The sequence below is a fragment of the Caloenas nicobarica genome, chromosome 3 (assembly GCF_036013445.1).
Source record: "Caloenas nicobarica isolate bCalNic1 chromosome 3, bCalNic1.hap1, whole genome shotgun sequence".
In the NCBI taxonomy this organism is placed as follows: domain Eukaryota; kingdom Metazoa; phylum Chordata; class Aves; order Columbiformes; family Columbidae; genus Caloenas; species Caloenas nicobarica.
This window is the reverse complement of record NC_088247.1, coordinates 86,046,839-86,070,544: the sequence shown is the minus strand read 5'-3', so window position 1 is coordinate 86,070,544 and position 23,706 is coordinate 86,046,839. Positions and strand designations below refer to the sequence as shown.

The window sequence follows — 23,706 nt, the reverse complement described above, 5'->3', positions numbered from 1 at the left end:
GCTGTTATTCAGAATTTTGTATGAAAGACAGAAAGTAGTTATTCTATAGTATTTAGTGCTGATGAAGACCCATCCAAAACAGTGGTCTGCTTTTGGATACCACATTTTAAAGATGTGAGTAAACTTAAGAAAACTTACAAAGGGGCAACTTAACAACGAAGGAGTCCACGGAAACTATGCTGTAAGAAATTACAGCTAATTCTAGATGAAAGAAGACTAAGGTTGACAAAATGTTCCAGAGCAAAAATTATTATAAGGACTTGTTCACCAGCTACTCAAGACAGAGAACAAAAAAGTTTGCTTAAATTTCCACACAGGCAGATTTGCATTAGATATTAGGAAAAACATGGAGAAGCACTAGAAGATAAATAGACTGTACAGTCTTCTGTGGAGGATTTGAGAAAATGTTAAACAAGGCAGAGCTTAAGCATACTTGAACCTGTTTGCATACAGGATTTTGGATTATACAATTTTATATGCCTGCTTTCATCCCTCTATTTTTATTATTCATCTTTACCAAAGCCTGGCTTAAAAAGAAGAGTGAATTACATCTTTCACTTCACTAAGAACAATAAATCACAAGAAAGGGTTATTCGTGTTCTCATGAAATGGCAAATGGGTAAATACTGAAAAAGTTGTAAAGTCTTTCACTATGCTCCTCCATAATCCTTTTGCCCTCCAGTTTAAGGGTCATCACTTTGTAATCTAGAGAAATCTTAAAACAGGAACCTTAATTCCCTGTCCATGCACAATATACTCCCACTATGAAAACCCTTTGTTTAATCTAATTAGTAGATCAAGTATGTCACTTTCACTAGTAGCATCTACAGAAATGGAATATTCTCACTAGGCTACTTTTCCTTCGTTGCTCAGTTTAAATTAATGTCTGAAGAAAAAAAGAAAGTAAAATTTATCATAATGTTTCTTATCTTCTTTTTTTTTTAATACTATCGCCAACATACAACCATTTTAAGTTTGAAGAAGAATCAGAAGAATTTAGAGACTATATAGGTTTTATTAGATACCAATATATAGTTTATTGTGTGTATCAGACAGTTAGAAAAAACTTGAAAAACAAGAAAAAAAAAATAGTGTCCACTTTTACCTGGTTTACATTCATAGAGATCACAGCATTCCCCTGGTTTTCCTGATGCCTTAGAAACCAATATATTCAAATAGCCAGGCTGGCAAACCTTCCTCAAGCAGCCTGCAGGATTACACACGCAGCGGCTCGGGAGGGGGCAGCATTCACCGGGAGGAGCATAGCCTTCAATCAGGATGGAATCTTCTGGACAGCGAGGAGAAAATTGGACTTCACAGCGGGCCTTGGAGCAATCAGGTTTCTCTTCTGAAAGAGAGAGAAAAAAATCAGTATGCCATAAATGTCAGTAAAGCACTGTACTGAAGCTATAAAGATGAGCTCAGATAAAGCTCCCTTTCTTCTCCCTCCCCCCGAAAAGAAACTGCTGCTGCTGAACTGAGTAGCAAACATTATGGAATTTGCTTCAAAAAATCTTGGTATTTGCAAGATGGCGGGTGCATTATGAAATGTTTTACAAAAATTCTAATTTGTGCAATGTGCATGACTACTGAACCCATACAGCTGTAAGAAACAGCTGTGAAGCTACACATTTGCCCATGACGTTAAGAAACAACTTATCATATCATGCACAGCCCTGATGTTCACATCTACACCTTCAGTTTCCTAAGACTTTCCATTATAAGCAACTGATTTTAACAGATTGATTTATTAAACTTGAATGACCTGAATTGATACTTCACATACTCAAAAAGCTGGTTAAAAGTTCAACAGCTGATGTAACAGGAGAGTCCATACATCAGCTGGAGAGGATTTTTCCTGTACATGCTTCCAATATTCACATTAAAAGTGTTGTTCTTACATATTTCAGTGACTTGAACAGTAAAAGAGTTTGACTAGCACTGGCTACTGGCACCAGAGGTTTGAGCCACTGGCTGCAGGCACATAGCGACAATAAAAGGAATATTAAGGAGCAAGGTCAACAACTTGATGGGAACAGTGACAGGCTGGACAAACATTGAGATAAGACAAAGAGAGAATGAAGACATAGAAGAAGTTTTTTTGGACAACTAGGTAACACTCCTCCAAAACTTGGAAAAGAAGTCAAGATTCCCATTCTCAAAAAAACCCCAAATATTAATTCTGGCAAAAATGTTGTGTCATGCCCTCCAATGACTAAGCCACACTGGGAAAAGTCAGACCACTCTTGTGACTGATTTAGTACATAATGCAAACAGTGAGAAACTTGCTTGTATCCAAGAGCATCTCACTTTGCCCAATATACTTGAGCGCTGTTAAAAACCAGGTGGATTCAAGACATTCAGAAGAGCAACATCTTTAGGTCAGTGGGACATGGTGACTTAAGTGTTTGGAGGTGACACAGGGAGCCTTCCCAGGCCTGACCAGAAAAAAACCCACATCAGTAGAAAACCAAGACCTTAATTTAAAAACTATTTCTACCAGTCCTTGGTTATTTGCAAGTTTCTAAACTAGATAGTTCTCCTACAAATGTCACCCTATAAAACTGACTACTTTGCTTCTTGTCATTGAAATCAGATGCAGAATAATAGAAATAAGTAAAAACAACACTAACTTCATTAATCTGCTGCTTAAGCTACTGCTTAATTTAAAAAAATAATCTCTAGTGATAATTTCAATGATTGAATAAGACATACAAAATATAAGCATCTCTGATTAAAAAAAAAAATCAAGAATATCTTGTCCAAGATTTTGGTAACTCCCTGTTTTTGGAGTTACTGAAGTTACTGGATATTGTGTTTGCTTTTTTTAAACTAAAAGCAACACAGCATATGCGTAATTCTGCTTCTGAATATATACATACACTGAATATCAATACATACACTGAATATCAATAACAGCTTTTTTTTTTCCAGAGGATCATTTTTACACTTATTTTTAGTATATTCTCTTAGAATTCTAGGTCATACTGAAAAATCAAAGCAGTATTGCTTGTCCACATTGTTGATTTGCTAACCATGCTTTAATTTCATTTAAACTTAGAGGAATATAATGCCTAGATGTATAAGCACTTAAAAAATATTAATCTAGGTCTTAACATTAGTAATTTCAAAAGGAAATAATGAATATAAACATTTGCCTCATTTTTAGTTGGCAAATATAACAGAACAGAATAAAAAGAAAATTACATGTATTTCCTTCTTGTACAAGTACTTTACATTTTTTTTCTTACAAGCAACAGAGACTACTAACTAAAATGTGATACTAAGTAGTGTCATAACTCTTTTCTTACAGTTAAAACCTCACTATTTCCATCTATCTTAAAATAGCCTAGGCTAGATATGTACTTTGCATATAACTTTAAATAATATTTGTAAGACCAATTTTTTTTCAAGCTTACCCTTATGTTAGGTTATCTGCTTTATTAAACACATTGTTCAGACTGAACATTACTGGTGACAGTGGTTCACTGCAGAAGGTTGTATAAATAATAGACAACTTACTAGCATCAGTATATTATTGATATTCTTTAGTTTATAGATATAAAAGGCTCAACATTTTAGCTTTCAAAAATCTTTTCATTCTCCACTGTATGCTTTTCAGTTGTACACACAGAAGTGATAGAACACTCATGCAGCAGCAGCCCCTGAAGTTCATGCCCATAATAGACCCTTAAATTCACTATTCATTGTTCATTCTTCATTGTTCATGATCTGGCCTAGCATTATGGATCCAGCAATTTTTAAAATTTCCATAACTAACAGGTGATTCCATCCTCATGCAGCCTCTCTTCTGAAAAAACTTTGTATTACACGTATTTTAAAAAGTTTACCTACTATTTTTACTTGACTGCATTTACATACATACATATATCTATATCAAGATAAGTTTCTGTATTTGACCAACTTAAGCCAGCTTTCAGAAATGCAAGGTTTGTCAGAAGTACACGTCAAACTACTGGGATTCAGACTATTCAGGATTCTAGGCATACTTATTTCGAAGACAAACGCAAAGCCTGCTGTTGGAGTTGACAACATCACCTAGTAATAATGTGAAGAAAATAAGAATGTGTCACTATCAGCATGTAAGAAACACTGCAAGCACTATGAGAAAGAAATTTTTAAATAGAGAACCATGACAAGTATTTTTATACTAAATGTTCACTCAGTGTTTCATAGTTATTATCTTTGATAGTCTTTTCCACATTACAGTATTGTGCTCAATGTAATTAACTGTAACAGAATACAATAGGACTCTACTGTTAAAGAAAACCAGCATTGCTTTCAGAGGAAGTGGTTTAAACACAGTCACCACATTGCAAAGACATGTTTGTGCATTGCATAATGCCAGAAGATACTTAGAAATCAAACTTAAGTTCTTTTTAATTCAGTGTCATTATCACTTTCATACTTCATAGTCCTGGAAAATAAACAAACAAAAAGCGCCCCCTACTACTGGTGTAAATATTGTGCTTCCAAATCACAGAATCACGGAATGTTAGGGATTGGAAAGGACCTCGAAAGATCATCTAGTCCAAACCCCACGCGGGAGCAGGAACACCTAGATGAGGTTACACAAGAAGGCGTCCAGGCGGGTTTTGAATGTCTCCAGAGAAGGAGAATCCACAACCTCCCTGGGCAGCCTGTTCAAGTGTTCTGTCACCCTCACTGAGAAGAAGTTTCTTCTCATATTTAAGTGCAACCTCCTGTGTTCCAGTTTGTACCCATTGCCCCTTGTCTTATCATTAGTTGTCACCAAGAAGAGCCTGGCTCCATCCTCATGACACTCACCCTTTATATATTTATAAACATTAATGAGGTCACCCCTCAGTCTCCTCTTCTCCAAGTTAAAGAGACCCAGCTCCCTCAGCCTTTCCTCATAAGGGAGATGCTCCACTCCCTTAATCATCTTTGTGGCCCTGCGCTGGACTGTCTCCAGCAGTTCCCTGTCCTTCTTGAACTGAGGGGCCCAGAACTGGACACAATATTCCAGATGAGGTCTCACCAGGGCAGAGTAGAGGGGAAGGAGAACCTCTCTCAACCTACTAACCACCCCCCTTCTAATACAGCCCAGGATGCCATTGGCCTTCTTGGCCACAAGGGCACAGTGCTGGCTCATGGTCATCCTGCTGTCCAACAGGACCCCCAGGTCCCTCTCCCCTACACTGCTCTCTAACAGGTCGTTCCCCAACTTATACTGGAACCTGGAGTTGTTCCTGCCCAGATGTAAGACTCTACACTTGCTCTTGTTATATTTAATTAAATTTTTCCCCGCCCAACTCTCCAGCCTGTCCAGGTCTCGCTGGATGGCAGCACAGCCTTCTGGCATGTCAGCCACTCCTTCCAGTTTGGTGTCATTAGCAAACTTTCTGACAGTGCACTCTATTCCCTCATCCAACTTGTTGATGAATATAGTGAATAATACTGGCCCCAGTACTGACCCTTGAGGCACTCCACTAGATACAGGCCTCCAACTAGATTCTGTACCACTGACCACAACTCTCTGGCTTCTTTCCTTCAGCCAGTTTGCGGTCCACCTCACTACCCGATTGTCCAGTCCACACTTCCTCAGTTTAGCTGCGAGGATGCTGTGGGAGACTGTGTCAAATGCTTTACTGAAGTCAAAGTAGACCACATCCACCGCTCTGCCATCATCTATCCACCTCTTTATATCCTCATAAAAGGCTATGAGGTTGGTCAAGCATGACTTCCTCTTGGTGAAGCCATGTTGACTGCCTCTAATGACCCTCTTACCCTTGATATGCCTTAAGATGGCACCAAGGATAAGGTGTTCCATCACTTTCCCAGGGATGGAGGTGAGGCTGACCGGTCGATAGTTACCCGAGTCCTCCTCCTCGCCCTTTATGAAGACTGGAGCGACATTTGCTTTCCTCCAGTCCTCAGGCACCTCTCCCGTTTCCCACAACTTCGCAAAGATGATGGAGAGTGGTCCAGCAATGACTTCAGCCAGCTCCCTCAGCACCCATGGGTGCATCCCATCTGGACCCAAGGATTTATGGATGTCCAGATTGCTTAATTGTTCCCTAACCAAATCCCCATCAACCAACGCAAACTCCTCCATTGTCCTGACTTCCTCTGGGGCCTCAGGGGTACGGGGCTCCTCAGGACAGCCTTCGGCAGAGTAGACAGAGACAAAGAAGGCATTCAGTAATTCTGCCTTCTCTGTATCTTCTGTCACCAGGGCACCCACCCCATTCATCAGTGGGCCTACATTGCCTCTGGTGTTAGTTTTATCTGCCATGTATTTGAAAAAGCTCTTTCTGTTGTCCTTGAGCCCTCTCGCAAGGTTTAATTCTAAGGAGGCCTTAGCTTTCCTAGTTGCCTCCCTACATCCTCTGACAATGGCCTTATATTCTTCCCAAGTGGCCAGCTCCTCCTTCCATGATCTGTAAACTCTCCTCTTCCACTTGAGCTTACGCAGCAGTTCCTTGTTTAACCACACAGGTCTCCTGGCTCCCCTCCTTGACTTCCTACGTGTCGGGATGCTCTGATCTTGAGCTTGGTAGAAGCAGTCCCTGAATGCTAACCTACTGTCTTGGGCCCCTTTACCTTCAAGCAGCCTTGCCCATGGGATTTCCCCCAGCAATTGTTTGAAAAGGCCAAAGTTGGCCCTGCTGAAGTCCAGGGTTGCAATTCTGCTTGCTATTCTGTTCCTGTCACATGAGATCCTGAACTCCACCATTTCATGGTCACTGCAGCCAAGGCAGCCCTCCACCTTTACTGCTTCAACCAGACCCTCCTTGTTAGTGAGGATGAGATCCAGCAGTGCTCCTCTCCTACTTGGCTCCTCCACCATTTGCATCAGGAAGTTATCGTCCACGCACTGGAGGAACCTCCTAGACTGAGGCTGGCTGGCTGAGTAGTCCTTCCAGCAAACATCAGGGTAGTTTAAATCCACCACAACAACCAGGGCCTGTGACTGTGAGGCCGCTCTCAGCTGCTCATAGAAGGCCTCATCAACATCCTCACTCTGATCTGGTGGCCTGTAATAGACACCCACAACAGTGTCACCCCTGCCAGCCTGCCCCTTAATTCTCACCCACAGACTCTCAACTCGCTCCTCAACTGCACCTGGACAGTACTCAGTATGTTGTAGTTGTTCTCTCACGTAAAGAGCAACTCCACCACCTCGCCTGGCTGGCCTGTCTTTCCTGAGAAGGACATAGCCATCCATGACCACATTCCAGTCATGTGAACTGTCCCACCATGTCTCTGTAACTGTCACCAGATCATAATCTCCTGACCGAACACAGGTTTCTAACTCCTCCTGCTTATTCCCCATGCTGCGCACATTGGTGTACAGGCACTTCAGGGAGCGAGCTGAGCACACTGATTTCAGCCTAGGGGGATGGGAGGCCTCCCAGTCTTCATCAGTTCTAGAGTGCTGCCCCACTGGTCCATGCCCAGCTACAACCCCATGCCCCTGCGAATCTAGTTTAAAGCTCTCCAAATGAGCCCTGCTAATTCCTGTCCCAGCATCCTTTTGCCCCTGCGAGATAAACCTTTCCCATGTATCACTGTCTGGACTGGTGTCTTATAAAACCAGCTGTTATCAAAGAATCCAAAGCCCTGTCTGTAGCACTGGTCTTGTAGCCAACCATTTATGGACTGAATTCTTCTGTTCCATCCCACGTTGTTACCAGAAAATGGAAGGAGGGAAGAGAAAATCACTTGCGCCCCAGAGCCTTTTACCAACCGTCCCAAAGCCTTGAAATCTTTCTTCATTCCCCTCAGACTACAGGTTGCAGCTTCCTCCCCACCCGTCTGGAAGATCAGCAGTGGGCAGTAGTCCGTTGGGTGCACCAGGTTGGGGAGTGCCCTGGTGATATCCCTGATCCAGGCTCCAGGTAAACTACATACTTCCCTATGATGAGGGTTAACTCTGCATATTGGGCCCTCCGTCCCTCTCAGAAGGGAATCACCTACGACAATTACCCTTCTTTCTTTCTTATCAGAGGCAGTCTTGAGATGTGGAGTCAATGGCCTCTTCCTATGTGACCTTGTAGGCGGCCCTTGCACCACATCCTCACCCACCTCTCCTTCAAGATCCAGGGCCTCAAACCTATTACAGAGGGACACCTGGGGAAGCAAAGCAGGTAGGGAGGGGGGTTGCCTGTGACGCCAAACTGGAACTCGCTTCCAACTCTCCTCATCTTTTTGGTCCCCTACCTCTGCCTGACAGAGACAGGGCAGGGGCTGTCTTGGGTCTCCCCCCTCTGCCTGACAGGGCAGGGGGTCCATCACCTTTTGCGGGGTGTCTCCCTGGGACCTTTCTGACTGGCACTCCAGGGAGTTACTCCAGCAGCCAATCTCCTTCTCACACTCCCTGATGGTCCTCAGTCTCTCGACCTCCTCCTTAAGTTTCACCACCATGCTGAGCAGATCTTGCACCTGCTCACACCTCATGCAGGTGGAATGCTGACCTCCCTCCCCCAGCAGCAGCAGCCTCTGGCACTCCCTGCAGCTGGAGACCTGAACAGACACAGTTCAGGGCAGGCCCTCCGTCTGGGTCACCACAGCCTTTTTGTGACAAGCTCTCTGTCTGGAGGAGACCATGGTCAGCAGTAGTCTGGGGCACTGGCAATAGGTGAGATGGTCTAACAAGCAAGGAGCAACAACCTCTGCACCCTGCTGCAGGAGCTACCACACCCGCTGCTGCAGCACAGTGTGCGTGGGACTCACTCGCTTCACAAGCTGGTCGTCCCGCCCAGCGCCCGGTGGGCAGCAACACCTCGCTGCCCTCCCTGAGGCTTTTTCAAGGCGAGGGGCGGGGGTGTGATCGCCGTCGCCGTGGTAATGCCCACGCCACATCAGCCGCTCTCTCAAACCATGGTAAAAACATTCCCTTCCCAGTAGATGAATGCAACTGAGCAACAGGAAAGTCAATGATATTGACCCAGGCTGGATCAGCCAGTGGTCCTTCAGCTTCCCTAACTCCAGCCCACAGCAGAGTCAAGGGCAGGTAAAGAAACTTTTCTGCAGGCTGAGTCATGATTTGATTCTTGATTTAGACATGGCTTTTCTTCATGGAAAGGAGTGAGTGGCTCATACCATACGTGATTGGCAATATTTTAAGTGTTTTCTGATAGAGACTCTACTTCATACTTCTGAAAATAATCTTTATTGAAAACACAAAAAATCCAGCAGCTCCCAGTGTAGCATTACTATACTTTAGTTGAAACTTTAGTCAGGTAACATCACACTTGTGTAACTGCATCTTGAACGCAGCACTCACTGCTATATCAGAAGGCAGGAGTTCTGTTTTACTTCAGTAAAAGCTGATGAGGGCTTCTCATTTTGATACTAAGCTGGAATAAAAGACATTACTTTCAAGCAACCACTAAGAAAAGTTTCAAGATTTTTCTTCTTGTTATCTCAGCAAATGGCAAGCATGTCCATGTTCTCTGTTTACAGGGATAAAAGTTTGTATATGAGACATATTTCTACATTTTTTTGTACTAAACTTGTTTGCCTTTTCATTATTTGATTGAAGAAGGCAACAAACCTGAATTTCTCGTCATGGAATTCTATTACATACAGCTGTTTAAGATTTCATCAAATAAGAGGAATTGTTCAATAACTATTTTTTGCTTCATTACCAACACTTCCAGCTGTTACACAAGGAACACATAAGAAAGCATGTCCGAGCAAAATGACTAAAAATACAACAACAGGCTATCTCAAAAGACAGAAAGGAAGAGCAATGGCAAGCTGCATTCGACAGAAAACAACCATGAAATCACTCACCACTGATATTTTTGCTACTTTATCTCTTTTATACACCAAACAGGGACTATTTCAAAGCAGCTTACAAATAGATGAAGGTAAATTCACAACAATAACCTACTGCTTCTCTGTCAAATACACACATACACTATGAAACACTGAGCTGTCTCCCAGATGATGTTTTAAGCTATTATTAAACAAATCTGGATCTTCCTAACCAATATGTTAAGAGTCTTAATTTTGATAAGAAGTATAATATAAACTATTACTATATGGGCCCAGAAACAGCATTTCATTTTTCAAAGCAGTGTATCAAACCTGAAAATTAGATTTGAGGAAAAGAACCATCTATATGACTTACTACAAAATATATTAGCACAGCAACTATATCAAATGCTTATTGCTGAATAAAGAAGGATTTTAACACAGAGATTACATGGCAAGAAGATACATGTGTTACATTCTTTTAACCCATAATGTAGGTTCCCTCACAAGAACAATTTCATACAACCCGAACTGTACATAGAAAGACAGTAAAACTATTTGTTAAAGCAGATGTCTGGTTTTATAATTAAGAGTTTGTAATGATGACACTTACTGTACTAATTAAAATATATTGCAACAAAACATTGTTCTACCTCTACCCTTGAAGCATCTGATAGGTCTCATTTAATAAGTTGATCCTTTCAGTGAGACAAGAAATCGCTTATACAACTCACCAATTAATTTATCAAGTGAAGAGTTGTATACATGTTTGCTATTTGATTTTCACAGAATCAGACAGTTAATGGAAAAAGCATATAACAGTTAATCACATTTCAGTCTCCGTTTTTTTTTTTTTTTTAAAAAAAAGGAACCATTAACAAGGAGAACAATTACTTGTCAAGGACACATCCATCAAACTTTTCATAAATTAAGTCTGAACGGATAACCTACAACCCACTAAGAAAAACTTAGTTGGCTGCAAACCTTGCCTTTATGTTCAAAAAAGCAGCATTTCAAATGACTACACACAGAATAGAAACTATCAGTTGATTTGCTGATGAGGTTTCTCTTTGGGACACATTCTCTCTATAGCCTTTCATCAAACACTGCCAAAGCTGGAAGTGTTCCGCTATCTCTGACATCTCACCAGCCTGAGCCAACAAAGAATCTCTATAGAGATAAAGGAAGAGTCTGGATCAATCAAGCTTTTACAAACTATCTACACTGAGCCAGTCAGTCTTCTCAAGAAAGTCAGAAATGTATCCGGAAAGATAACATCTTTAATAAATTGAAAACAATCCAAACAGGAAAACTGACATTTTGATGAATGCTAAACACGACTCCTATCCTTGGAAACAAACTTCATATCCATTCTAAAAGGCAGCTTTACAGATAATTTAATATAAAATTATTCAGTATACCAGTGACAACACTATTTCTAGGTATAAATTCCTACTTCTACCAGATTTGCATAGATTTGCATTTCAAGGCAAACTTTCTGTGGGTCTGAAGGATCAGGGTTACTTGCTGCCTCTTTGCAATTAGCCTGCAAAAAGAACCTGCCATTACTAAGTACATGACAGAAGACATCCTTCAATTACCAAGAATAACCGAACCACGTAAGTTACAATGTGTAACTGAACAGTAATAACTGAAAAAGTTACAATGTGCTGGGTGCTTTAACATTTAGACAGGGATTATCCTTTTAAAAAGTTAAGATGTCTCAAAAACATTTCTCATTTTCATGTCAGAAGCACACAGGAAAGTTGTAGCACCTCAGAAGCCAAGGCACAACAAAATCAAAACTGACCTTCCACTGAAATCACAGTACATTTGTTATAAAGTGCATGAGGAGGAAGAGAGTGATCTTCAAAGGACAGAATAAAAAAAAGAAGAAATCAAGAAGTGGATTTTTTTTTTGTCATTAACATTAGAAAGAGATCGTCATAAAGCAACAGCTGTAAAGCTAGAACTTTCACAGTGTTTCTCTGTATCAAAAGCTACTACATATTTTTAAAATTATGTTTCCTATGATCTTATGAATATGTTATCGGAAGGTGGAGTTATAATGGCAAGTTACTAAAGCCTTTATGTTACAACCAATGCTTTGTCAGAGATGAGGTAACTTCTTCACCTTCCTGAAAGGTTTATATAATACTTGTCCAAACTTGCCACTAGTTAGAGCTGATTTTAATTAAGACAGTCACTGAATATAGGAAGTCAAGATCTCAGGGGGGTTTTGTTCATTTTGTTTAAGAAAAGCAGTTGTAATAAACCCCAACCAAACATACACACACACCACCATCTTGGCTAGTACCAAAGTAGTATAGAAATAAAAATGGTTCCTAAAAAAGATGTAAAAACTGCTTTCACCTCTGTATCAAATTCTTTTCCTTCATTATGTTTGCACGCTCTGCTTTGACACACAGAGAAAGTATATGCCAAGTTTATTTAATGAGAAAAGCAGAACAGTTAAAGTATTGGTTAGCACAGTGAAAGGATCTTGAGGTATAACCTAGTGTGGGAGAAACGGAGACAAAAAGCCCCAATAGGGGTGGGACAGTCCTCTCCCCATTCCTCAAGTGAAATGAAACAGATCTGTGCTGTTCTGGAAATCTTATTACAGAGGGATTTTTATCATTTTTTCAAAATTTTATATGACCAGAGATGATTTTCCTAAGTCACCATAGAAACAGGGACAGAATATTTTCATCCAAGAAGGCTGAAGAGAGCTATCAGAGACCCAGGTCCAAATGCTTCCACCGAGATACTTAAACTGTTCTACTGCTTCTTTAAAAACAAGTTTTTAACCTGTATACATATGTATATACACATGTGTATACATAGAGAATAAAACATTTTGTCTGTTAGGTCCCTAAGAATTCAGAATAAGAAACATTTTCAAGTAGCTAGCTTCATATTTCATTTTTCAGAGCAGTTCAAAATAGAATATGGTTCAGAAAGATGAACATTTTGTATGACTAAGTAAAATGATGCACCATGGTCAGCATACATGCTCTGATAATGTGTTGATCAGCTTTGCATATTTTTTTTTTCATTGTAAACTGGTTTTGGGAAATCTAAAATACAGCTACTTTTACTGTACAGTGTTACAGTTGTCATTGAAACACATTGCAAACAATAGGCATACTGTACTGTTATACAGTGGCAGGAAGGAAATATTAAAAGGATTAGGGATAAACAAGAAAAATGATTACCCAGCTGAAGCAGTCAGACAGACAGGGATCGATATCGGAATGCAAAATACCCAAAAGGATTTTCAAGAATCAAAAGGACAGTTATAGTAGATTAAAAAATGAGATTACCTTACACATAAAAAATGCACAGTACTGTATACGGATGAACTGCTACAAATAAAAAAGGAACTACAGCCTGACCTTTTACCTAAAACTGAACTTTATTTGAAATCTATCCTGCTTTTTAAATGACTTCTGCTTTGCTTTCCAGCCTTCTGACACTCTGGATTTGATGTACTACAAAGTGGAGCAATCTCTCTCACCTATACGGTAGCCTAATCTTCTTGTAATATAACAGCAACAGCCTCAGCCTACAACTAACCTGGGTTAAAAGAGTCACACACAAAAAGACAGTCACAGACAGAAATTTTACTAAATATGTACTTGTCAATATACATCTTTGCAACGTGGTATTCATAATGTATTTGCCAAAGATTTTTTCATTTCAGGGCCAAATAACCATGACCAAGGGTTATGTCACTCAAGACAGCCAGAGCCAAGAAAGATAATAGACCCATTTGGATAGCAAAGCTATTAGGACCTTATAATTCCACTTCCTGAACTTTCTTCTTTTCCTGTACTGAAAATATTAAGAAGAAAGGTGGTGATTCAAAAGCAAACGCACATCAGAATTCCAATCAAGCCTTAACACCCAAGCTGTTGTCCACCAAATAAAGAGTTTTACAGAATCAATGAGGATTTATCAGACAGACACCCCAGGCCTAAATGCACATGCAAGTTCTATGAAACCAGTATTGTTTGTGGCAATAGTTGCATTTAGGTCCAAATCTCCCGCACAAAGCATTTCTCCAATAGGATTAGAAATGGTCCTGTCTGAAAAACTCAAAAGGTAGTTTTCCTTTTCCTTATTTCATTTAAAAATCTGCTTTCAGTTGATATGTATTAACCTTTTTTAATATAAATTAACAGCTTGACACCAACAAGTTAATCCAAATCTATAAGAGATGACATTAGCTTTCTAAGAGAACCGTACATGCAGACAAGGACACAAGCCCAGCACGCTGCACAGCAGACAAGTAGAGATGTGCCATCCCAGGGACAACATCCATCGCCACTAGTAACTGCACTGCTTTCAGTAGCAATAAAGCACCTTTAAACTTCAGTATTGAAAATCCTTCAGAAGTTAGATGGAGAGATGAGCACATAGGTACCTGTACTCAGCTTTACAGCTTGGTTGCCTCCATTGTTAAAAAAAAAAGTTTTCAATATTCTCATGACTGGAATAACATTGTACATTGTGATTTCTTTATATAAGGGAATCTCTTATTCTGGATGAATGATACTACTCCCACTTTTGGTCAATCTTTATATTGGCAAATGAACTGAAATCTCCAAAGAAAGAAAGAGCACATAAGCAGTAGTGAGGTGGTCTCAACTACAGAGTCAAGACTTTGAAGAATGCAAAAGTAGTTTGGAAGTAAACCAAAAATGAAGATACTAAATTCACAACCAGTATAAACTACATACACTTCAATGACTTACAAAAATGTATACCAGTAGTAAGTTTACCTAAAGCAGAACGTATTCTTTATTGCGATGATATAAGCAGCTGCAAACCAAAGGTAATGCTGAATGTGTACCAAAATGATGATAAAAACCACATATTTGGAACAATTCTGTTTAAAATAGCTTAAGAAAAATATAAACTAGCTGACATTGGGAGCAACAATCACAAATATTTACAGAAGTACTGCAACACACACCTTGATGTGACAGGGAGAAAGGAATTTGAATTTGAGCACATAACTTACACCCCACAAAGGCCAAAATCTTCTGGAGGCAGCTCTGGACATCGGGAGCACACAACTGCGTGCTGTACTAAGCAACCCCAAGCAGTATTCTCAAATCAGTTTGCTTCCTAATCAAACCCTGAAAACATAACAAGAACCCAGAAAACACCTGCATTTGCAACAAATGCAAACTACAATCAAAATATATACATAGTTTTTACAAAGAAGTGAGAATTCTCATATGTAAGAACTTAGCAACCAAGATAAAACTCAAAAAAGCAAGAGTAGCAATTAGTTTTCTAGAGCTAGATTAAAAAAAGGAACTGAGGTGTAAAAATTAACTTACAACTGAGGGATTTGATATTCAAAGGAACACAACTTTTTGTTCTTACTGAAAATGAATCAACTCTTGTCTGCCCTTCAGTATTTTGCTTTAAGTTGATGAAAATATATTTAAGATATGTGCTTTTTCTAGTTCTTTGATCTCTGCTAATATAAAAAACCCAACCAACCAAAAAAAACCCCAAACAACCAAAAAACCAAAAAAACCCCAAAAAACCCAAATCAAACAACACCCCCCCCCCCCCAACAAGAAACCAAAAAACCAAAACCACACACAATAAAATGAGAACTGAAATGCCTTAAGACACTTCTGGCAAGTAAACTCCACTATGCAAACTCTGTTTCCTAGCTATTCTGTTTAAAGGACCTCCATATGTTTGTCAGCAGCTTAGCCACATATTTCTTGAATTCTTTCAGAAAAACACTCAAGAAGCATAACATAAGAAAAGTCAACTCTGTTCAATATTTCATTCTCTTCTTCTCTTTACTAACCTAAGGTACCATAGTTATCAGAAAGTATGAAGAGAGGCAATATTTCTTTCTTTTAGGCCGAGATCTTCCTGAATTGTTACTTTTTTCCATTGTTTTCTTTTTTTTTTTAACATGAATATTTCTATTCATTTTCTCTCCCTTGAATGGCTTTTAGTACCAACTGCTATAACTATTGCTTTGCAATTCATCAATTACCAAACCTGCATCAACTGACTAAAGAAAATGTCTATGCATTACTTAGCACAACAGAAAGAAAGCTCTAGCTATTATAAGGAAATATGACTGCAAAGCAAAACAGGCCATTGTAATTTTGTGTGAAATCTATACTGGCAGTGAATTCTTATGTAAAAATTCTTGGTGCCTTGCAGCGAAGAGATTCTACAATATTTTTACTACATTTCCAATTACAAGAAAAATTTTAGACATGGAAGAATTTACTAAACAGCTCAGTCCTCCAGTCCTCCTCACAAGATTTATTTTTGCAGAAAAATGACACTTAAGAGAACTCTATCTAAGAGCATTTCACTGAATATAGAGATGGCGGGTATTCCACATAAAACATGATCATTTCTCCAAAGACAAAGTCTTCTAATAAACTGCCACATCTGACACTTCAGATGCAAGAGGCACAAATTAGCAGTGTATCAAAACACTCGGCTGTAAAAGAAGTTAGAGGACTCTGTTCTTTGGTTCTTATACTGGAGGCAATTTCTCACATTCCATGTAAAAAACACGGAATATTTAAAATCTAACAGGATATAGGCTTTCTTGAGTTCAAAGAACATGTGCACTAGGAAAAATAATATTAAATCAAGCAGTTCAACATCACACAATGAATTTTGTTAAATTCCATGTTCCTGCTCATAATACCTGCTTTAAGTGCTAGCTTGGATGGGTTTCTGTTTTTTCATAATTATCAATCACACTAATACAAAAAGAAAAAAAAATTATTGGGAAAAACAGCAATGAAAGATGAAAAGAAGCACATCACATTTTAATTTTAGTCTTAGATCTAAGCAGTTTAAGCTCAAGGAGACAGCTGTCCAACTGTTTGCACAGAAGTTTTTGACAACTGATTAGAAAAACAGACAACTGGAAATCTGAGAATCATCTTACTCTTCCTGCTTCCAAACCATAGTACCCAAACCAGAAATATCTACATGTTTATGAAAACAAACAAAAATAGCAATATAAGCCACATGCACACTTGTATCCATAACCAGCCTTCAAACAGACCAAAGACCACAAGGAACCACAGTATGGGAAGGGCAAATAAGTTGCTCCTTCTGCAATCCTGCCTTACCTAACCCAATGTAAGACGCCAGGTTACTTTTCATACAAACTGAGAAAGGTGTAATATCCACAATCTTTATTCCTCACATAGTCATTAAACAGGTGTCTGCACAGGGCTATTCAGGACTATATGAATTAAACACTGCTTCATATCCATCACACATCAAATGCTACTAGATATCACCACCCTGCTGCAGTATTCTGTATTCTACCTCAAAGCAGCAACATCCCACAGAGGGAATTAAATGTCAAAACTACAAAAAAGCAGAAAGTCAGAGTTGACACAGCACTGAGCTTCTGTTAACATTAGTACAAGGATTTTGCTGACTGCAGTAGTCATTAAATTTGGACCCCTCTATTTCAAGCTGGATGAATGCCAACACCTTCTATTATGAACAAAAGACTGCAAGTCTGGAAAAAGACCAACGATCCTATGCCAAATATATAAAAATAATCTCTCAATTTCAGAATATTGTTGGCTGAAATATTCTTTAATTAGATTCAGTTTCTGATCTCATTTGAAGCATACAGTTGAGTATTAACTAGCTACAAAGCTCTTTTCCAAAAGCAGCTTAAAGGGGAATGACCTAGATGACTGCAGGTATGCCAATCAGTTTTTTCCAAATTTTTTTTTTTTTTTTTTTTTTAATAGAACTATCAAACTGGAAGAGTACCATAGATTACCCCAGCTCAGAAATTTATTTTGATTCTTTACCCTGTGCTTTTCTTATTCTTTCTTCTTCATGGTCCTTTCCTCTTAAGTTATCCACTTATTGTTTATGCCTTCTTTAAGGTAAACCACAAAACTATCTACTACACATCTTTCATAGCCTTTTGTCTTTCTTACTATACATCTCCATTAGTATAATGTACAGCAACATACTTGGTTTCTGTAACTATCTACCTTAATACAAAATACTATTCTTTCAATGAACACCAAAGAAAAGCATATTGTGGCATTTTGCACACCAACTTCCATGACACAACTAGAAAAAGAAAAAAAAGTAAGAAATTCAGCTGTAGAAGTATTTAATTAGCTTAATTTCTTAGGGCAGTTTGACTAAGCCTTGAATACAGAATCAATTTATGAGCACTGAAAGGCAGGTTACATACTTTTGTGGAACATTATGCATTCTGACAGAAGTTACTACCAGGAAACTGCAGGTACAGTTGCACTTAGAAGTGAAGTAAAGCAAATTAGTATTATTTCTAGTAAGACTTCCATGGTGCTACTCCTTGTATAGATTTGGAATTCAGTCACACCCAAAGTAATTTTTAGATCAAACTCTGTATAGAACATGGATCAGGAATCGACACAATAAATGTACATTAATCCTGCATGCAAGTTTGCAGCAAACATTATTTTACAGAGTATAAGGTTCAGAGACAAGGCATATCAGTTCATTAATAAACCAGTCAAGAATGTGAGATGGCACCTGATTCACAAAAATGAGTTAACATCTCTAAAAGAGGAGAGACACACCAATGAAGAGCTGACGGATCCCTCATAGAAGCAGGACAAACTCTACCAGTAGGCAGACAACACGCCCAGTTTTGAACGACAACCACCCAGTGCCCTGAGGAAGGGACTGGTTCTGTAGACTCTCATGGTACAACGGCAGCGATCCTAGCTGATATACACACTGTGGGAGGCAGCACAAGCAGAAAGACCAGAATTTTAATTGACAGCTGTTGTGAACAAAATTGCTTTCCCACTAGAACCAGACTGGTGAAAAAAGGAAATAAAAATATTGGAAGCTACTAGGAAATTATATCTCAAAAGATGCAATGACCCTTACAACCACTGTGTTTTCATTGTTTTTCCCCATTTGGCTGGAGACACCAGAGAGAATAAAATCTAGTCTTGCTACGTGATAAGATATCTCCCATGTCACTTAAAACACCTCTGCCACAATATGCCCCAGTAAATAGCAGTCCTCCCAGTCTTTCTATTAAACCATCATCAACATAAGTAAATGAGAAAGAACAAAAAACGTTTATACTCAACCCCAGATCTTTAGTTAACCGTTGCAGGTTATAATCATTACTGAAGGTGGTATTAATGAGGTGAGTGTTAAAGGGCACTTTTCCTCAGTGTAACTCAAAATGCATGTTTTTTTTTTTCCAACAAAAATACTAAATCGCATAACATGCCACCTAATACTACTGCTGACAGTCAAACAATTCTTCTCTAATCTTTCTTCCAATCTCTGCAGTGAATGTGTTTTCTCAACACAGAATAAATACTTGCTTTCACGGAAATCTGGATCAAGAGTCAAAGATTTATCAGAAACCTCTGCAATATAGGCATGCAGGAAAAACAAGATTAAGTAACACTAGTATGTCAATAATGGTAAAACAGGATGCAAATATGTCAGCTGTCACCTGTGAAGCATGCTTTCAGAATCTCAACATAAAAAGAATAAATTAAATAGAACAATTTAAAAAATTTATTCTACATTCTTACCACATGTGTACCCTCCCCATGCACTGTGTCCCATTAATGCCTTAAGAGAATGTTTAAAAGGAAGCAAAGCTAGTTAAGTTTAGTAATTCTTTCACAGACTTAACTTACAGTACTGATCATAACCTGATATTTAACCTAATGTCCTGTGAAGCGGGTTTTTAAATATCACCTTTAACATGCTGACCTTCTCCCATTTCACACAATTTTAATGAATTATTTTGTAGATCTCAAGATATTTTAAAATAGCATTTAACCACCAACTATTTCAGGAAAAAAATTTTTTAAAAAAATTAAACTGATTCAATGTCATGTTCTAGCTACAACTTCTGTTACACTGCAAAATAAGCAAAACTTAGATCACACATAAAAGCAGATCGTAGGACAAGCCTAAAAAGCCTGTAAATGCACAGTTTAAGAGCCATGTAAACTTTCTACTTGGAAATAAATTATTTATCTATCAAGATTTAAGAATAATTCTTCAGTTCGCATAAATTGCCTTAGATGCTTGACTTTGTAGTCAAGGACTTCAAAACACTTTTGTGAATTTATACTGTCTCATACTATTTATATAACTAAGCAGCCAAACCAAAAGACACCCAATGGACAGAAAGGATGCTACATCAGCCAGAAAATTCAGAAGACCAAAGACAAAATTTTAGCACCACATTTTACTGGACTGAGTTTCTATTCCTACAAGCAATTTGCTCCTATTTCAGTTCCCAGTCTACACACTTTTTATAAACACAATTGCTTCACAAGTACAGGGGAATGTATTCAGCATGTGGTATCATGCTTCGTACAAAACACTATCCTTTTTCAGTCAAGATCCCTGGGTGCTAAAAAGCAAACAAACAAAACAACCCACCAAAATACCACCCAACTGTTTCGTATGTATCTGAAAACACTATACGGCTGCTGCTAGAAAACCTGAATATTCAGGAAAAGCACAGATTTTTCTTCAATAGAAGCCGAAGAGAAGATAACACAAAGTACCATCAAATGAATATTCACTAGTCAGTCACTGGCAAGTAGTTGTGAACTGATGTTTTGTAAAGACACTTCAGTTTACCAAGTAAGTTCAGACTACTACTAATTATGATGTACTCACCTTTCTTCTTTTAATTAACACTTAAATCCTAGTCTATGTAGCCATAATGCAGTTAGATAGTTTGCTAGAAGCATATTATGCTGCCTGGAATAAAGTAAGAATGGAAGAAAACACATTTTGGTTAATCTTTCATAAACAAATTTTTCATAAGGCAGCTGTTTCAAAGGCCTGGTAGAAGAGCCAACCCCTGTCCCAGCAGGTGAGCACTGTTGAGTAGATTTTCAAGCTGTCCCAAATGCATCATAAGAATACATAGACATAGTAGATGCAGGCAGCAGCTAAACCAATTGCAGAGTAAGCAGCAGGTGAAGTATTAATGTCTCATAGAAACTATCTGTTCCAATTGACGTAATATTGAGAAAGAGGAAAAAATAGCACATGAGACCTTCGTGAGACTACTGTAAAGCTCTCACAAGACTTTTGCAAGAGAAAGTGGAAAAACAACTCAGGGTCGCCCCTAGTCTCTCTCATTATTCTGTTCATTACTGGACTATATTTTCCATCACCAGAAATAAACTTTGTCATTCACCAAGGGGGTCAGTAACGCTAAAAGGCAACTTTGCTGACTTGGGAGCTTGATGTTGAACAAAACAGTATTACAGGGTCACCAAATCTCTTTGAGAAAGGACTACTTCCAAACACAAACCACAGTAATGATACCAGCAACCTTTTACTTCTCTATGTTGACCCACAATGAGAAGTGGGAATATGTAACAGGCAAACCACATACTTGAACTCTAGGACATTGATGTGAAGCCTGTGTTCCTCCTCTGCGTACACTCTGAGCTCCTTACATTTCCATTGAGCTTCCTAATCTATAAATAAGACATCCACCATAAAATAGCTGGATAGCTGAGAAAAATATCAAGGGCTTCCTTTCTAAACTTTTCTGCACCTGACATTCAGAGAGAACCAGACTTCTCTTGCAACAGATACACAGGAATGTGCATCATAGTGATACAGTGTTCAAGGCCACAACTGCATGCACCTCATACACTGTCATATATGCTGCTTTGTAAATATGGCACCGAAATGATCCTCCCCTGCAAAACAGGAAATCCTTGCCCTTTGCCATGATTGTCCAGCTATTTGGAGGGACTGAGAGGGTCCAGCAATGCTTAGAACCAGTTCTGTAGAGCAAACCCTAGCATGTAATAAGCAGTCCACAACTGCTCTCAAGAATGGTAAGTGTTGCTAAGTAAAACTTCTGAGCATTTTCCTCAAGACAAGCCCTTTCAGAACTCTCAAGGTAAATCTGGGTCCCTCCATCACTTTTGGTGAGGATCTATCCTTTTCAAGTCTGCCAGCTGCAGAGTAATTCCCATCCAAAGGCACAAAGTGAGGCTACCTGGTCCCATCCTTTCCTCGGGGCAGGGCTGATGCTATGTCAGCTGCTCAGGTCCAACTGAGCTCAGACAACCCTAAGGATAGTGATTCTACCTGCTCTCTGGAAAGGCTGTCCCTCCATTTGACCACCCTCACAAAGCACCTCCCAGCATCTGAAGTGTTCCTTGTTGCAGTGGAAGGATGCTTCTCATCTTTCAACTGCACACCTCAGAGAAGCCCCTAGTTCCATCTTCTCTATAACCAAGTATATTGTTGTCTTCAGCTGCCTCAAAGTCCCCTCTGCTGTTTCCTTTTCTTAAGACTGAACAAAACCTCTTCTCCCTGCAGATCTTGTTCCCCAGCCTCCTACTCAAACATCCTTCTTGCATTAGAATCATACAATCATAGAATCATTTTGGTTGGAAGAGACCCTCAGGATCATCGAGTCCAACCATAACCTAACTCTAGCACTAAAACCATGTCCCAAAGAACCTCGTCTAAACACCTTTTAAACACCTTCGGGGATGGTGACTGCACCACTTCCCTGGGTAGCCTGTTTGGACCCCCAGACTGGGCACGCTACACCAGATAAGGTTTCACAAGTGCTGCAGAGAAGGTATGAAGGTCTACTCTCCTGGCTCTGCTGGCTGCCCTTCTGCTAACACAACCTGGCACACAGCTGCTCTCTGCACCGTGAGGGCACACGGCCAACCCATGTGCAACTTGCTCTGCTGTCAGCCTTGGTCAGGGTAAGTCACTACTCCTGCCTGTCACAGGTAAGCTTTTTCCCTGCTAGATTTTGTGAGGGGAGAAATTTCTACAGTCACTAACATATTGCTCCCAGTGTGACATTTTCTTTATTAGTAGAACAATTTAAGGTAGGTTCTGCAACCCATCATCAGCTTCTGCAGTCCAACAAGCCAAACAGAAATTCAAAGAACTTTATTTTCTTTTGGAGCTAGATGTTTATGACCAACAAATGTGATAAGGGAAGTTTCAAGATTTATTTTTTTAATCTTGGATTCAGCTTTTGTTCTCCCTACGTTTCAGTTACATCTCTTGCAGCTGTTCAAACATTCAGCAGAATCACAAGGCTCGTGTATTGCAAAAAAAGAAATTAATTTTGTCCACAAATTACTACTGCAGCCATGAATTTGTCATCTTCTCCTAAATTGTGGCCTGAATTAAACTTTACTTGTAGTAGACAAATTCTGGATAAATAAGAGGAAATTTTCAGAGTACTATACTTTGCTTACTGCTCTATTTGTAGGTAAGTATTTACTTCAGCTTGTTTGGGCTATGAAGGAAACAATCCTACCTAACATTTTGTCATCCAGCCTTCACAGCTTTGGTATGCCATATAATCTCCACACAGCTAGACCAGAAGCCTTTTTCTGCTATTAATCTAAATATTAACTCTGAATTTAGCTTAATTTGTTAGCTAAGAGAGAGCTATATGGATACAAATGTGCAAATAAGCTTCCTTCTAGAGTTAACATATGTTCTTCAATAATTTACTGACCTGATTTTATATAACAGGTTAGTGCCAGAAGCATTAGGATAAGTTATGGCATCTCAGCATTTCTATTCTAGTACTTGAGCACAGGATGGAAACGGCTGTGCTGGGAGAGTATCTGTATTGAATAACAACTGAGGAGAAACAATTGGGCTTTTCCCCCCAACTCCAAGATAAATTTGTCCCAAAATATGTATTATAACCTTAAGTTATCCTGGAAGCTCATCTGCTACCAAGCAAAGAGCCCGAGACCTAAGAGGCTGGCATAGCCTAAGAGTTACCATCTTTTCTATCTCAGTCAGAGCAGCCCCTCTTCGGACGCAAGTTCTTGTCCAGACAAGTCTGAGAAGCCTACAGCCTTGTTTATACAGGTCAAGTAGAAGGCATATTCCAACATACCATGC

At 39.2% G+C, this 23,706-nt stretch overlaps 1 protein-coding gene across 1 annotated transcript in view; it reads right to left on the bottom strand.

The window, feature by feature from the left end:
- Positions 1-23,706, bottom strand: part of CRIM1 (cysteine rich transmembrane BMP regulator 1) — a 192,906-nt gene that overhangs the window by 99,820 nt on the left and 69,380 nt on the right. The window contains exon 3 of the mRNA XM_065630951.1: positions 1,106-1,348. Within this exon, the coding sequence (XP_065487023.1) occupies positions 1,106-1,348 (243 nt within the window). The remainder of the gene's footprint in view (positions 1-1,105; positions 1,349-23,706) is intronic.